The sequence below is a fragment of the Homarus americanus genome, unplaced genomic scaffold, assembly GCF_018991925.1.
Source record: "Homarus americanus isolate GMGI-L3 unplaced genomic scaffold, GMGI_Hamer_2.0 scaffold16430, whole genome shotgun sequence".
Lineage (NCBI taxonomy): Eukaryota > Metazoa > Arthropoda > Malacostraca > Decapoda > Nephropidae > Homarus > Homarus americanus.
Window position 1 is genome coordinate 4,655,113 of NW_024729259.1, and position 15,884 is coordinate 4,670,996.

Sequence of the window (15,884 nt, forward strand, 5' to 3'; positions counted from 1 at the left end):
TTCTTCCGTCCTCACAAGTCCCTCAGAGTTCCCGCGCCTGAGCTTTTCAGTGCTTACTCAACATTTATACTTCCTAAGTTCAGCTATGCTACCTCTGTCTGGTCTTTGTCCTTAAATGCTACACAGCTAGGACTCCTAGAAAAAGTGCAGAAGAGGGCATGCAAGATTATTCTCTCCCCCTCCTACTCCACATGAAGAAGTGGCTACCACCCAAGATCCCTCATCCACGAATTGCTGTCCAACACCACAACCACATCCAGCCCATACAATTAAGTACTGTACTGTACTGATCACTAATAGAACAACCCAATCCCAACTATCGTAAAAATTATCAACTACCGGTACTCACAGTTAACCAATGTGTTCACTCCCTGCCAATCTCACTTTCGTATTGTTACTGTGCTGAAATTCCTTGTTAATTGACCCCCTCCCCCCTTGCCATTATATGTAAACTTGTCACTATACTCATATACCGTTATTATATTTGTACCATGTACGTTACCTGTATATTATTTGTCAATCAAGTAATCCATTTCCCACTTACGTAACTTTCAACATCTCCAGCCCTTTGGCTGCCATGTTCTTTCAATTAACCATTAATTATTATTACAAACACAAACATACACATACACCCAGGGTGATTCAAAATTATGCAATTATAGGAATATTTATTTTTAAGTTTTATAATAACAGTTCCCACTGTCAGCCTCTGACAAGCACACACACACATACAAATTCTTGAATGCTGATTTCAGTGAAAAAAAATTAAACATTGACATGTCAATTTTAGCACATTTGTTATGGACTGCACTGATTTATAACACAGAACAGTGCACTACTGAAAATTTAAAGAATGCAATCAGTAACAAATATAAATGTAAATTTTTAGATTTCTGCTCACTCCAGAAAAATCCTGCACTGCAATCCAGCGATCTTATTTAAAATTTGTACTAAGTTTTCTGAAAACTGAATTTAAAACAGAAAACCAAACATGTTTGATAAGCTAACTATGTACAGTAGTCGTCTTTTATTATTATATGCAGCCTAGTCCATAGTAATTAGGAGTATCTCACAAAAACTTAATTTCTAGGTCAAACAAACAAAGGAAAATCACCATAAAACCCCAACACATTCCATAACAATTTATTATAGTTCCAGGTGTAATACATAATATATCAACTACTATAAACATTCATGAATACTTGGCAACTTCATGAGGCAAAAATATAATACTAAGTAATGTAGCAACCATACAAACTTATGAAAAGTAATAAAAAAGCACATTACTAAACAAAAATAAAATGTTCACTAATATAACAGGCACCCCATTCCTCTTTTTCATCATTCCATGTTCATATTGAGAACTACCCTTACGAGCATATACAGTACTGTACTGTATATAACTTAGGTACATAACTACTTCATACCATCTTTTACTAGCTTTCATCAATATCAGTAACTATCAAGATAATATACTGGTGTTAACAGGATATTTTCATGGTATCCAGTGCAAGTTTTTATTGGTGCAGCTATCACGTTAAGTCCTCAATCTCAACTATAAAATCTCAAGTTTGAAAAAATTTGGAACAATCTATATTCAGTTTGAAAAATAAACCAGAATCACATGAAAATTTGCCACCCCAACTTTTTTCCACTTACGATTAAACTCCCTAATACTACCTGGGGGCATTGGGTTGGGATGGGTTGTGTTAGGTTTACTTGAGGGTGGTTAATCTTAAGATGAAATAAGTTGGGGTGATTACTCATGTGATCCTATACCAATACAAAAAATTACATTGTAAAAGACAAAACAAAAGTTTACTCTCTTTAGGCTTTCAATTTGTCAGCCAACTCTGCAGGTTTGAAGATTCCTAACTCTGTGACAATTCCACCTGTGATCAATTCTGCAGGAGTGACATCAAATGCAGGGTTCCAGCAAGATATACCTGGAAGAAACATTAAAAAATTTAGTCAGTAAAACAGTCACGCTAAAATTTACCTCGTACTCTTAACCCATAGACAAAATTCTACAGCACATTCTTCAGTTCAAGAGCAAGTGTAAACTGGGTTTAATTTACCCAAGTTAATAAAATCCCCAAGAATAGTGCTAAATATGACAGAATACCTGAGAGAAGTTTCACATGGCAAGAGTTCACGTAAATAAAGTCTGGGCAGAACTTTGACCAGACTGAACATCTTTATGTTGAAACACTTGTGGAAGAATACTTGGTGCAAAGCTTTTTCTCAGGAAAAACGTCACAAAATGGTGATTAAAGGATCCTACTGGAAACAAGCATCTGATGGTTTTATTGGCTATACTATACTTAGTTGAATTACATTACTGTTTATACCTGCAGTCTATGTATAATACATACCTGCAGTCAGTATGTTTATATACATGCTGAATTGTGTGCTTCCATTATATGTACAATATATATGCAAATAAATCACTGTAAGTGCGCGTGATCCATGTATAAGCCGATAACCACAGAGGAAACAAGAAAACACAAAATTCCCAAGTGCTTTTGTGTAAATCACATCTTCAGGAACATAACTACTTCATACCATCTTTTACTTACTTACATCAATATCAGTAATTATCAAGAGAATATACTGGTTAAGATATTTTCATGGTATACAGTCTTCTGCCAATACTCAAGAGAGGATATACCTGGTATATTGATGTTAACAGCAATCTTTCATGTGCTATCACAAATTTACCAAATGAATATCTATCTATCTAAAATGACAATGTCAAGGAGTGGATAATATATTTACAAGCACATAATTTCTTAGTGGGAACATGGGTATGGTTAGTGAGAGGGGTATATTGAGGAAGATCATCACTTGAATACAGGACATGCTTGAATACAGGGCAGACAGTTTACTAACAATAATTCTGAGGTGATGATAAGCTTTCTCTTGTGGTGCATATGGAGGAGGGTTGGGTAACATTTGTAACAATGATTTAGTAAAGAATTAGAGATTTGTTACTTATGGACTCTGTGGAGAGATTTTCTTGACTGCATTAGACATAAAGAGTCTTGAAAAAATAAACAATATATTTACTTTCATCCCTATATACTGCCAGATTGGGGGTCACTAATACTAAGGCTAAATACTTAACTCTATCTTAATTTCTAAGGGTCGCTGCCACCAGACCCCCTCTGGACAGCAAGTAGCTCGTTAGGTAGCGTGCAGAGTGGACTAGGCATTGGGTAAGGTTTTCCATTGACCAGATCGATAAGGGGAAAGAAGGGTGAAACCATAACATGTCTTAATTAATTTATTCCTTATAAAGCATACTGGTAAAAAACATACACATGAATTGGTCTTCCTCGGAAGAACAACGAAAATGTTGGTCACCCAGATGGGCACCAGACGTCTTACATTAATGGCGTGTCATCCACATACTTATTGCATAACAATCTGTGACCACCTTACCTCGGTCATTCCTTCTTACACTATCCCTTAACACATCAGACTGCTCCACCTGTATGGAATATAGCACCGTCGGTTATCATACATAGTAGCACCATCTCAACACACGTGTTACACTCCACCCCTGCAGGTATGGGACTCCTTGTAACTTTTAGGTATACACAACAGGCACCTCGTTCGCACATCGCCCTCGGTGGGTAAAGACGAGGGCTTCACCAAGAGACATACCAGTACTACTTCTACGCCTGGTATTATAGGTCGCTCCAAGTAACGACCGCAGAGTTTCTCACGGTCTCCTTATTTGTTACTACTCATTTGGAGTGGTGTGCTGGAAATCCACAGGTTCACAGTGGATTGGCATAGCTGGGAGTAGTCACCACCTGTTGGGACGCTCATAGGGATAATGGCTGCCAGGCAGCAAGGCACTCCGACCGCATGGAACCTGAGGTGACGGTAGAACGGAGGGTACTGAGAAATAATGCCTGACGGGCGGTTATCAAACCCCCTAACACATTACTATTACACTTATATATCAGGCAAAGCTTTAAACTGTAATAACTTCTATATAAGCCTTAATTATAGGGCGGGATATAGCCCGATAGGACACTGACCTGAGGTGACGGTAGAACGGAGGGTACTGAGGGCAGTGCCCTGCCGCTCATCACCGCATAGGCCTACAGTTTCCAATCTTCAATTTTTACTTTTATTTCTTACGGTTCTCACCTGAACACTTTTCGGTATATTATCACTCATGCCGTATAAACACATATTTTAATCCTAAATTCCCCTCTAAGGCAAGGTCTTGTTTTGCTAGTTCGTGGGTAAATTCATTGGGTTATAATATCAACGCGGCACACTCGAGGCGGGTACATGACGCGCCTTAAAACAAAGGCTGAATGTTCATGGCGGGGGTGTATCAACTTCACTTAAAACTGTAATGAGGGATCCTCCTCTCACACATTGCACTATTTGAACACAGACATAAGATTCTCTGGTCACTGTACCTGTGGTGGGTATATGTCACGTGAGGATACGAGGTGTATTAAGTTCATACCGACGCATACAAGATATTTCCTTTCAAGTATAGTTTCTGGGTCACTTCCAACACCTCACATAGTTCTGATACATTTATCCTTTTTCCAGATCATTGTTCTCATGCATTTTCATATGATATCTGTGGAAGTTATGTTCGCTACACGCTCACAAACGTAAATAGTATGACCTTCAAACCCTGATCCACACTTAGTCCTACAGTACAATAGTCCAGCTCAACTGGACTTTAACATTCATCTTATGGATACCCTGAGTTCTCCTTAATGCTATGAATACATACAATTAATATTATATAACTGTACCTGGGTACAATACAACACATGGTCTAGTAACATTGAGTAGGTGAGTTATCCTTTATCAATGTTTCCCGTTTTCTGAGGTTCTACAAGCGCGGTGGATTTGAATGTTATATAGCGTAATATGAATTAAATGGGGTTTTAGGAATGACAATGATGTGCGCAGTACACCTAAACAACAATAGACAGACATACTGTATTGCATTTCATCATCAAATAAAAATAACAAATTGAAGAAGCTTTCTGACAACCAACGCACCATAATATTAGTACAGTACAGCACTGTGATCCTCACCTGGGGATGCAATCTTAATACCAGCAATATCTGTCATCTCATTGTGTGGTCGTTCTTCAATTGGTATATCCTTGCCCACAGCTAAATTTAGGTCAATGGATGATGTAGGAGCACACACATAAAATGGAACATTATGGTGTTTAGCAATGACAGCTAACTGAAAAAAAAGGTTGACCATTAATTACAATACTGATGATCCACTTAAGCATGATACTTTCCAGTTTCAAGAGAAAAAGTATTTTCAGACCAAACAATTCCTGACCTTGGTGTTTTTTTTTATTTTTATAAATTTTTTAATTACTTCAATATTTCTTATATATTATATGCTGATTAAGAATTAAAGATCATAGAATGTGAAATCTAAAAACTTACAAAAGAATACTGTACAGTGAATATCTCTATTAGCCAGAACAATTGGTGCAGAGCACTTCTGGGAATGAGAGATTTCCGGGTAACAAGGCGACTCTTAAAGCTGGAAAAAAAATCCCTCATCCCCGGCTAACGTAAAAATTTTCTCGGAAGTTCCAGAAATAGTGCATTTACATCATCTCTCGAACCCAGAAAAATGTCCCCCATCCCCGGAATTTTCCGGGTACTGGAAAAATGTTCTCAGAATTTACAGAAAATGCGCCCAATTTTCATCTCTCAAACACGAGAGAGAAAAAACCAATAAAATAAAAATAAATAATCCCCCATCCCTGGAATTTTCCGGGTACTGGAAAAATTTTCTCGGAATTTCCAGAAAATTTCAATTCCAGCTATCAGAGAGTTTCAGTAAAGAGGGATTCCGGCTAATGGAGATATTACTATATTACACACCTGATAGGTGCCTATCTTATTTGCTGTATCACCATTGCTGGTAACTCGATCAGCTCCAACGACAATGGCATCAATCTTGTGAGAATTAATCAAGGCTGCTACCATACTATCACAGATCAAAGTTCCCGGTATTTTATCATACACCAGCTCATACGCAGTGAGGCGTGCACCTTGGTTGTATGGACGAGTTTCTGTGCAGTAGGCCTGATCTAAAATAATAAAAACAGATATAAAAACACAGTACAATGACATTTGGAACTTATCATCTTCATCACCTGTCAGCTTAACCCCTTGTGTACATGGGCTCTCTGTGCAGAGTAAAATTTTCTGACATTAACCAAATAAAATTCTGAAAGTAGTGTCACTGGAGTGAAGGGGTTAACACATAAAATGTAACTTAATCTGATTAAAAGTTTACAATCATACTTCCTTGATCTAATGCCTGTCACTGTTAACCATAACACAATAGCTATTAAAGCATTCTCCACACAATTTAACTGAAAGTAACTGAGGTTACTGGAAAATGCTTACTGTACTGTAAATCTCCAGTTTTTATTAATTCATTTTAATTTATCATTTCACCAGCTATCAGCTTACTAACAGTTCAAGTGGTTGATCAGTTCTTTGCTACTTTCTTAGGACCTTCATTGTCCAGTGTTAGTACATGAGGAAACTGGAGCACCTAGAGGAAGCCTGTAATGCCTGGAAAAAGCCCTACTCTTACCCAACCTGCAGACTTGAACTTGCAATTGCAGTCATGAAACCTGAAATCCTATATTCCAGCAAAGCTCATTGCCAGACAGCTCTTGTTACTGCATTAGCCACTTCTGGGAACTTGACAATCACACTGCACCTCTTAGCCAGCTAAGAGCTGATTTTATGACAGCCCATCCCCCACTGTTCTTTTCAAAACTGCACTACATGTATCCTTGATAATCATGGGGTTAGGTTCTAGAAAACTACCGGGATAAGCAAAACCATACATATCGTAACACATTACATATGGGAAAAATTAGTTTCGTCACATGACCCCAAAGATGCATCCACTAATTGACCAAAATACGTATATCCTCAAAACTGTGTAGATACTGTACACTAAAAAATATAATACTAGTAACTTATCTTTACTAATTACTGAATAACAAATAAACAATATACAGTACTGTACAATATTGTATCATGAATGACAGTCATAGTAGAATGAGAAGCAGAGTGTTGGTGAGAGCAGTGGGTGTGAGGGAGGGAGGAAGGTGGACAGTGGGTGGGATATTGTGCTGTGGACATTGTGCTAATCTGATCTGGCTAAAGCAAATCCACCATTGAAATTATGATTTAGGTGGTGATAACAGAGGTAGTGGTGGTGATCATGAAGCTGGTGGTGGAGGGGGAAATTGTGGTAAGTGGTGAGGAGATGATGCATCAATCGGTTTGTTTGGTAACACTGGCTGCAGCACTGCCAGACACAACTGAATAGCTGATGTCTACCCACAAAACATTATGTTGCATAAATTTTAAATTATGGAGTGAGAAAGCAGAAAGGTGGAGTGGAAGGAAGTGGTAAAATGCAATAGGTGTGTTGCCAAGTGCATGCTTATCCTTGTCGGGAAATTGGAACATTCAACCAGAGAATACACGTGTCTTCATCGCTTGGCTGGATCAGGAACCTTAACACTATTCTTGTTCACAGGTGCCATGGTGGAGGGTAAGTAAAAGTTACAAAAACTGCACCATAAACAAGCGCGGAGCAGGAAACGGTCTTCAAGCACCGACCAAAACAGTAAGGGGAAACAAATGCTGTCACTGGAAGCTGGCGCTACGAGCCGTGCTGCCATCTCTTGACAGTCGGTGCTACTGCTGGCTCTTGCAGACCCACTGCTGTCCCATGATAATTCCGCGATAACCCAGATCAACCAGTGATAAGCGTACACATGGTCGCAATTGAGGATACCATGATAAGTCAGATGAGTGATTATTGGGTCCTGTGATTATCGAGGATACATGTGTATTCAATCTCACAATTCCACTCCGTAACATCACTGAAATCTTTATTATTGGTTTGCAATATTACATCATTTCTCATTGAAATTTTTACTGCATTTGCACAACTACTGTACTTTACTTAAAAAGTCAAGTAAATTTTGTCAACTCACCTAAGCATCCACGTGCATGAATGGATCGAACAACTCCAAGTGCTGTACCATAGCCAGCAGTTGCCAGTGAGCCAGTGTTACAGTGTGTCAGTATCTTTACATTCTTGCCTCCAGCAGATTTCAAAATTGAGTCAGCACCAAAGTCACCAATTTTCTTATTAGTACTAACATCATAATTTAACATCTTCTGGCACCAACTAATTACTCTGAAAATTACCAATACCATAAAATAAAAAGATTAAAACTTCATTTTGAATACACTATACTGATTCTGGGTATTTGTTTACTCTATACAATATAAATACCACAAACCTATTCATTTACAGTACTTTATCAAATCTTTTTTCACACTGACTATGTAGGCAAGTAACTCCAATAAGCACTCACAAAAATGAGAATTTGGTCCAGGTAACCACAATGTAGGATAAAATTTTTTACAGTATTATCCAAAGTGTTACTTTTTGAAAAGTATAATTTTCCCCTCTGAATAAATATGAATAAAAATTTGGTATGGGTCATCCAACTGCCTGGTAAAACACAAAGGCGATGGTTGCTTAACCCCTTTAGGGACTTACAATGCAGCTTCATATCATGCATTTATACTTTTGGCATGTATTTAGTATCTTTTTGAACCATTATTCTTAAAAAAAATTATATTTTGGAAAATTTTAAGAAAAATAATGTTTTTTTGGTAAAAATATTTAATTTTGAACAAATTTATGATTTTCAAGTAATTTCAAAGGCAGATATAAAAACTTCATGGTCTCATGGTCATAAGAACTTATGAAATTAAAAAACAAAATTCAGGAACCACTCTAAAATCTTATCGCGTCCCTGAAGGGTTAAATGTCGCAATGGTGAGGCATAGTGTGTACAAGTTTTATTCACCTAACATATACACATAAGAAAAGGGCCAGCAAGACTTTGTAATGCCTATATGTTGTATGGAAAATAAGCGTCAAAAGTAAGACAGTGTGTAAATGTACGTAACTGGGAATTTTGATAACAAATTTCAATGTTGCTCTTTAACATAAAATGACATCAAATAAATACTACAATACAGTACTGTATTGTGTTCTGAATGGCCACCTACTGTACAGTAAATATACTATATTGTAATGAAAATCGTGTTGGGGTATTACTTAGATTCATATGCAAATCACAAATTTTCTTATTTTTCCTTTTTAATGAATAAAAATATAAACTTGCTTTACTAGAAAATTTACTTCATCTTACTTCTCTTTGGTCTCACTCGTGTTATCTTTTGATGGATGTCCATTAACAAGTAAAACAACATACTGTATACAGTAAATATAGTACAGGGTACTGCTACTGTACTTTGAGTACCGTATGTATATACAGTACGGCTATAATCATTCACATTAATATTAAGCATCCACTTATACAGTACAGTAATCTATTTAACAACTGAGTACATCCACAGTAATAGAGGAGATGGCGAACACTACAAGGTGTTGTTCTATTTTGTTCATTTTTTTCCACAGAAGTTCATATCATTATAATAGGTATTTTTAAAGGAGGCAACTACTTTTTATTTTAATTATAAGTATTTTTTTTTTTTTAGTTTTCTCTATCTACGATCATAAATCACCTGTAGTGAGCAGGGCATGAAGGATGGAGGAAATTGTGGGGTAAGCCAGTGAAAATTAATCTTATGACACTAAAATGATTTCTCTACATTTTTTATAAAAATGATGTCATTATGTGCTTTATACGTGAAGAAATTAATTATTTACTGTAAATACTTCTCCGAAAAATCTACCAAGTCAACACATGTCTGTCCAGTTTGTTTACAACCGACCCGCTCAGTCTAAGCGTACTCTCGTGTCCACAAAAATGTACAAATTATACCATGTCGCTTCAACAAAGTTGCTTTCACTGGTACCATGTATCAAAACAAGTACTTTCTGTTTAATATGGCAGAGGATCCAGGGCTGCCCCCCCCCCCTCATCCCACCTTGGAAATTAGGCAGTTTTCTTTGGTTGGTTAGGTCAGGTACTAGTAAATGACACCTCTTTTAAAATACAGTACTGTACTTACTATAATGATAAGAATATCTGTGACAAAAATGAACAAAACTAAACAATGCCTTCTGGTGTTAGCTATTTCCTCCAGGATTACCACTTCCACATACACCAGTGTGACCCGACCAAACATGGCAGATTTTCTCTGCATATTCCAGTTTCCTCCTGTACAAACACTGGAAGGGCAATCACATCAGTAAAAATGGGGGTTAGTGAGCTGATCAGGAAGGAAATAGATAAAATAAATTAACTCTTTACTTTACTTTATCCACTTTGCCACTGGACAAGCCACCAGCTTCCTTTCCCCCATCTAAGCATAGAATTAAATATCATACCTATTCCATTATAAGTGAAGTTTGGTACTCACGAATCGACCATCTCTGTAACTGAAACCTTATCATTATACAAATTCTTAGTAAACGATGTCAGTTCTTCAGCAGCTTTCTTCATGTTAACAGCAGTAGGTCGAGCTGTTACTAGATACTGCAACTTTTCACATATGGTTTCGAGCAGCTCATGTTTGTCCTTAAATGATGCCTGACTCAATTCAGTTGCTAGACTCAGACAACCAACAATTGCAATTGCAGGAGCTCCTCTAACCTGTAACAGGCAGTCCAGATAATAAAATGCATAAGACAAGGGGAACAGTGTCACATTATTTGAATAAAATATCTTGCAATGCATACATTTGTGTTTACCTGTATTATTATTATATTTTTTGAAAGTTCTTTCAGACTGTTGATAAGTATTGAGTACCATATGCACTTTACAAGCTCTTAAATGTATCTGAACATAATATTCCAATGGTGGTCAAATCTGGAATTAAAGGAATTCATACATGGTGCTGCTCAAAATTTTCTAGTAGGTTATGCCCATAAAGTTGGGAAAAGTCAAATGAAAAAAAAGTCTAAAATCAAGCCTTAACCTAATTTTCCTTAAGTTAAACTGTACTTTAGAGACATGTCTATAACCAATGACTTTTTTGCAACTATCATTGCAAAGAAGTTAGCTATATCATATACAATTCTAAAGTGCTGGTAATACTTTACAATGTATATGCATAACTAAACTTAAAATTTTGGAATTTTGTTTATAGAATACCCTGTATTTGTTAGTTGAATATACACTGCAGTACTTGTACAGGTACCTGTACTTGTAATAGACAGGACAGTGAAAAGTTGACTTTATTGAGAAAATTGCAAGAATACATGCCACTTAGTTTTTGGTCTTTTCACTTCAGAAAGAACTGTATAATTTGGTGGGAGACACTGTTTACATCTGACTCACATGACTGTGTCCCTCCAATCACTTTAAGTCTGGGTGTCATGCGACTACATCCTGCCAATCACCGTAAGTCTCAGACTCCTGTGAATATGTCCCTCCAATCACTAAGTCTCAATGTCATGTGACTATGTCGTGCCAATCGCCACAAGTCTAGGTGTCGCGTGATACTCCTGCGCACGCTGAGAGTTTCAAATTTTACTTAGCTAGTTGTAAGATGGCTTCTCTCTGCATTGGGTGTTCTTCCTCAGTTTGGCATACCAGTTCATCATGTACAGTACTGTATTTAAAAACAAACCTGCTGCCATGGAAAATTTTAAGGCTCCAAGTATTCTGCAAACCTCTGTGAAGTGTGGAAAGTGCAATTCAGACTGTCACTACTGTCAAGATAACTTTTGGTTTTAGGCAATAAGACAAAGTTGTCAAGACAAAGAAATCTCGGTAAAATTATTGTTTCAGTCATCCACCTATGTATTTGGAAGTTGAAACTCACAAGTTGTAATTTGCGATAGAAATGAAGGTCAGAATCATTCAAAACACATCAAAAACCATTGGAAAAAACACAATTTCAACCTAACTGGAATCATTATCGTTTTGGTCATCCAGCAGGTTAGGTTAGGTTGAAATTATCTTTTTCCGATGGTTTTTAATGCGTTTTGAATTAATTCCTAAATCCAAATAGGTGGATGACTGAAACAATAATTTTACCACCTAACCTAATCTAAAATTTGCTGAATGACCGAAATGATAATAATACCAGAATCACTTCACTTGTGTTTCTGAACTTATGGGCACTTATGGGCCAATGTATCTGCATGTAGCATCACTTTGTCCTGCTTCTTATAATTAAGGTTCAGTTAGGTTGAGTTAAGTTCGGTTATTTTTTTTTTTTGTGTTTTCACCCCACAATTTCCCTCTACTTTAAAGCACAGCCCAATTTGTGCAATCAAATTTGTTAGTAGAGTGGGGACATATTTCCGGTATTTTTTTTTTTTAAAGTAGACAACCAACAAACCTCTAGGTTAGGTTAGTTAAGGTGCTTTTTGGTTGTTGAGCAATGTGTTTTTCCAATATTAATATCAATGATTGTCCACTTGTAAAAATTTACCATATTTCCTTACCAGCCATAGGAGGTCAGATCAGAGAAACATCATAGAAGAAAAGTGTCTTAGAATTGTCTAAACTATTGATTGCAAAGATAAAATTCCCAAGATTCGGTGGGTGGCAACAAATGCAATACCACATAAAGTAATTTTCCTCTATCTTCCTATACAGGTATAAGAATCAACATACAAGAAATACCATATAAAACTCCGTGCATGGTCACTACAGAATATGGAATTAATGATGACTGACCCGCGGCACTCACTGATGAAAATACTGTATAAGAAAATAAACATCAAAACAAATACATGTTGGATATTTTGCTGTACCCGGCTAAGCTCCTACTAACGCTATTTTACCGTGAGTACTTTCTGTTTAATATGACGGGGGGGATCCCCCCCCCCGCTTAGGAAATTAGGTAAGGTTTGTTAGGTTTCTTTGGTTGGTGAGGTCAGGTTATATTAGGTTCAGGTAAATGTCACCTCTCTTATAATGATAAGTTTTCATGCACAACAGAAATATGGTTAGGTATGTTTACAGCTACTCAACGATCCGGTCCAAATAATTACCCAAATGTACCCAAATGTCGCAAAATGTAGCCGCAATGAAGTCAAATGATGGCCCTACAAGCGTAAATCGGGCTGTGAATCACTTCTCGATTATTATTTGGTGTCAAAGTCACAAAAAATTGGTAAACTTAATCTAATTTGAGTTGTGTTAGGTTAGGTTAGGTTAGGTTCATGCACTCGATCTATCAACTCAGATTAAATTAAGTTTACCAATTTTTTGTGACTTCGTGACACCAAATACCAGTCGAGAAGTGATTGGCAGTCCGATTTATTCATGTAGGACCATTATTTGACTTCATAGCGACTAAATTTTGCGACATTTGGGTAATTACTCGCTCCCTCGGTACATGCACGCGATCTATTAACTCAGATTAAATTACGTTTTCCAATTTTTTTTTACTTTGTGACACCAAATACTAGTCGAGAAGTGATTGGCAGTCCGATTTATTCATGTAGGACCATTATTTGACTTCATTGCGGCTACATTTGGGTAATTAGTCGGACCCCAACGATCGACTCAAGGCGAAATAAACGCCAAATGCCGCCAGTCACGGTCAGATATACAGTAGTTCTCACGTTGCTTGCCAGTAATGGATTAGCAATTCACGGTAAAATAGCATTAGGAAGAACTTACCGGTAATGGCAAAATATCCACTGCCAAACAATTAATGCATCCGCCGGTCAGTCGTCAATATTAACCTGGATTATTTACCCATGATATTAATATACTGTAAAGGTAAACTTCAATTTATTTGACAATGTCAGATTAATAATGGTGAGAATCTTTTTGTTGGTCTGACTTTTCGTATTTCAGGTGCAACACTATTGTATACTTTTCTTACCTGCATCTTATTTATGACTTGCCAGCCTTCTTTAACATTGTTGACAGTAATATATTCTGTTTCTAACGGCAAGCGAAGTTGGTCAAGGATGTATAGCTTATTTTCATTCCATTTTATTGCTTCCAAAGCCATTTTGTTAGTATATTTCAGTGACCGGCTGCTGCTCCTCGCCTTATTGTGAAGCTCTCTTTGCTCTGTGTCTGGCTCTCACACGCCAAAATCGTGAGTTATTTTTTCTTTTTTCATTTTCATCTTCAAATTTTGAGCAATATTACTGTCTGGGAACATTTTCTTTAATAATTTTACCAAGTGATCTGCAATTGAAAAATCCATTCTATGCTCTACCATGAATTTTGAGAGCAGTCTCTACCTGCCGAGCTTGATCATGTAGATCTTGCCTTGAAGTTTTTTCAGTAAGTATTGTATATCAGAACTATTTTTTTTTAGATAATTTTTTCATGTGCTTGGTGGAAGCCTTGTGCTTGAAGAGCCCGGACTTGTTACAATTATTTAGTTTACAGTTGCATACCCTGCATAATGCAGCATATTTATCACTTACATCAGGTTCCACCCAGTCTTTTAAATCTGGGTCGGTCAACCACTCAATTTTAAATGCTTGCTTTTACCATATTTTGCCTTCTTTTTGGGGGGAGTACTAGCTTCACTGTTGCCTCGGTTCTCTGCATCACTCATTGCCCCTATATTTACAACTAAGTTGAAAATATCACCAATTTAGTAAAGAACAAAACTGTTTAGCTTTGGCGTCATTCTGCTCGTTTATCAAATTTTGGTCTTTTTGTTCCGACCTTTTGGGTTCTTGGAACTTTTCAAGAAAAGCCTAATTATCTTGTTATTATATATATATATATATATATATATATATATATATATATATATATATATATATATATAATTTTTTTTTTTTTTAATTTGTATCATGTACCGTAAGTTTATTATACACGGTATTGAGGGTAATGTTTTCACAGCTGGACTTCTCACTTCGAATATATAGTCAGCACACTACCAGTGTACAATTCCTTAGTCTTTTCACTTTATATTGCTCACAACAATTCCACAATGCTGTACTTGCACACCAATTATCTTCAGTTGTCCTACTATACCCTTTCTACACTAACCTGGCCCACAGGCCCCTCCCCTTTGCCATACTAATATGTCAAGGGTTCGAGCCTCGGCCTGGACACCGTGAGATGGGTATTGTTATCCAGTGTGACCCTCACTACCAAACACCACAGGTTCCCCAGTCCTTGGTTTCCTCCTGTACTAACATTGGATAGACCGCCCAAACGGCTAGTAAGCTGATAAGTGGCGAATGATAGAAAATTCAAATGTGTTCACAACAGGCTGATCGTTGCCCCTTAGCACCAGCCATCTCTAGTTTTCCCATCTGAGTGGAATGCTCTGCTTTCCCTCTCTTGAAATTGTGGGCACTTTTAGTCTGGAAATGTCCATCTTCGCCAAACAACTTTTCTTTTCAATGTTCTTCTCTGTTTTGCCCTTCTCTCGCTCTCGTTTAACTTCAAAACTTTTTCAATTTATGATCCATTAACTTGTGGCAAATGTTAAGATGCATATTAGTTACATTCTTTATCAAAATGTATTTGTTCTCTAATATATATATATATATATATACTGTATTATAGGTTAATTTATTAATTTGGATCAGTCTATACACATACACTCCCCCCTCCCACTGCCACCACGACTACCACACTACCAACACACCACCATCAGCACCACACCGCCACTACCACCAGGCCCGTCCTTTAGGGGGCCGACTGCCCGGGGCCCTGCGGGCCCAGCGATCTCGGACACATTACCTGTTGACTGGTTGATCTGACCTGATGGCTTACGCCACCAACACGACCGCGACCTTACCATCCATAGCGACAGTCTCATTCTCTGTCATTACCAATTGAGAAGGGCTCGTGATGAGCCGAAACTGAATTGATGTGTGGTTTTTTACCTTA

General features: G+C 37.2%; 1 protein-coding gene across 1 annotated transcript; it reads right to left on the reverse strand.

Moving 5' to 3' along the window:
• Positions 1–654: 654 nt before the first annotated feature.
• LOC121866444 (methylthioribose-1-phosphate isomerase-like) lies at positions 655–14,707 on the reverse strand. Its single transcript, XM_042366112.1, has 6 exons — positions 13,897–14,707; positions 10,468–10,700; positions 8,055–8,260; positions 5,905–6,113; positions 5,086–5,242; positions 655–1,946 (listed from the first exon to the last, which is right to left on the reverse strand). Exons 1-6 carry the CDS (start codon positions 14,026–14,028, stop codon positions 1,828–1,830), a joined length of 1,056 nt encoding a protein of 351 aa, XP_042222046.1. The 5' UTR covers positions 14,029–14,707; the 3' UTR covers positions 655–1,827.
• Between the last annotated feature and the right edge of the window lie 1,177 nt (positions 14,708–15,884).